Consider the following 2,044-nt stretch of genomic DNA (forward strand, 5'->3'; position numbering starts at 1 on the left):
GTGTAATGGAACTAATACTTTTATGTTTAAACAAGTAATTCATAACATCCTTTAATGACCTAGGTTTTCATGACATGCTGTTCATCTGCAGATAGAATGATTAAAGTCAGAACAAGATCTGCTAACAACAATAATCATTCTTAGATATCACTTGTGTTTATCTTTGTGTTTTCCATTGACCTTGTATCAAATCTTGCTAAGATGACATAATGGTGTTTGTTAATATACAGTATATATTTTTCAATTGGGGCAGATATAAGATTTTTTCTTCTTTCTACTACCTTTCATTTTTATTTGATATGTATTTTTTTGTATGTGAATTTGCTTGTTTTTAAATTAAATGAATAAATACTGTCAAATAATCGCTAAAGGCTAGCTGAAAAGCAGACAAAGCAGCTAAACACCAAAAATATCAAAACTTAGAAGCAGAAAAAAACTGCCTAAAACCCAAAAGAAACAATTAAATATCAGTTAAATGTTGAAAGAAGCAAAAGGTGGGCACAAATCCAAAAGCAGCAAAAGCCTAGCTAAATGCAGGAAACATGCTAAGTAAATGTAGCAAAGCTCAAAGCAAAAACCTGATTAAACAGTAAAAATAGCTAAARGCCAGACTGCAGCTGAAAGCAGCAAAGAGACAGCTGAACAGCAAAAGCACCACAGGTTGAACAGTAGCTAAAAGCTAAAAGAAGCTATAGGTTCCATGCTAACTGCAGAGCACAGCTGCAGTGCGATGTTAAAATCCGSCTGATAAATCGGACCTGTTTCCTCACCTGTCAGGCTCCTGTTTTCCACAGGGTCCGCAAAAAACACGGSCTTAAAGCCGTGATGCTGCAGGAGTTTGTTCACATCGTCCCACTCCAGCTGCTCCAGCTGCAAGAAGAAACAGACAGGAAGTTACAGCGAACACACGCAGACCCTTTCTTTGTGTTGGCTTCACCTGGAACTGCTGGCAGGTCCACAGGTAAACATAGGTTTGGTTTTTAAAGTGTGTCAAATGTCCTGTCCTGGTCCCCATGTTCCTGAACAGTTCAGCTGCTGCTCTTCTGTCTTAAAGCCTGCTTATATGACAGCTGAGACCACAGTGTGGCTGAAAGCTGACCCACCTGGACCCCACCTGGACCCCCCTCCTCCTCAAACACAAGCCTCACCTGCTGCATGCTTTTCACTCTGTTTCCTCCAACTCCGTTGAAAACAATCCGTTAATTTGAGCTGATTGGTTCTCTTAGCAGCAGCAGATAATAAAACTGGAGAAAAACACACGGATTATTCAAGTTGTGGATTTGTTTTATTTTGTAGAGAACATGGTGAAACATGACCGAGTCAAACAGCAGAGCCTCGTTTTGTGCTAACTGGGCTAATGTTAGCTTCTGTAGCTAACGAGGTTCCGTTTAAACACGTTCATTACTCCGTACAGTTAAAAAGAAACGCACTTTGAGAAAATAAACACTGACCTGTTTTTGAATTTGAAGCCTGACAGCAATCCCGCCACTTCCGTGATTCTAAACGGTGCGTGGTGACGTCATGTGGCCTTTAACCAATCAGCTCACACGAGGCTGCTGACAACGTTTTACAGCCACAGGAACACAAGGTGGCAGCAACACATGATCTACTAACATCCTGCTGGATCACTGGAGAGTCTTTGTTTTTTCTGTCTTGTTTTCTATTGAAAAGCTGTTTAGTTTGTATAAATAATCACTTATATGTCCACTAAACATACTTTCAGTTTTTCTTCAAGTCAACACCCTAAAATAAACACTGAAATGATAAATTCATTGATGCGTATGATCAGCCWCCATTCATGTTTTGGACAAAAACTGTGTTCCATTAAGAGTTGATGGTGTTGAGATCTGTAGAGTCAGTCAGGTGAAGTTTATGGATGTCATTAATGATGAAAAGCTGACATGGAAATCTCACATAAATTACTTAAGAACAAAAATAGCCAAATCCATTGCAGTACGAAGTAAAGTTCTTATTTAATGATAAAGCTCTGTTAATATTATATAATACAATAATTGTTCCACACTTGATTTACTGTGTTGAAGTC

The 2,044-nt window shown here is 38.7% G+C and overlaps 1 protein-coding gene across 10 annotated transcripts in view; it reads right to left on the bottom strand.

Moving 5' to 3' along the window:
- cep70 (centrosomal protein 70) overlaps nucleotides 1-1,627 on the bottom strand; it is a 23,189-nt gene extending 21,562 nt beyond the window's left edge. For 2 of the 10 annotated variants that reach the window (XM_014030686.1, XM_014030681.1), the window contains exons 1-2: nucleotides 938-1,050; nucleotides 771-870 (exon numbers count right to left, since the gene is read on the bottom strand). In XM_014030686.1, the coding sequence (XP_013886140.1) occupies nucleotides 771-870; nucleotides 938-1,015 (178 nt within the window). In that variant the 5' untranslated portion in view covers nucleotides 1,016-1,050. Of the gene's footprint in view, nucleotides 1-770; nucleotides 871-937; nucleotides 1,054-1,148; nucleotides 1,245-1,451 lie in introns of those variants that run through there. The other 8 variants (XM_014030687.1, XM_014030688.1, XM_014030683.1 and 5 more) reach the window with 8 other exon arrangements.
- Nucleotides 1,628-2,044: the final 417 nt, after the last annotated feature.

Source organism: Austrofundulus limnaeus, unplaced genomic scaffold, assembly GCF_001266775.1.
Source record: "Austrofundulus limnaeus strain Quisiro unplaced genomic scaffold, Austrofundulus_limnaeus-1.0 Scaffold1103, whole genome shotgun sequence".
Lineage (NCBI taxonomy): Eukaryota > Metazoa > Chordata > Actinopteri > Cyprinodontiformes > Rivulidae > Austrofundulus > Austrofundulus limnaeus.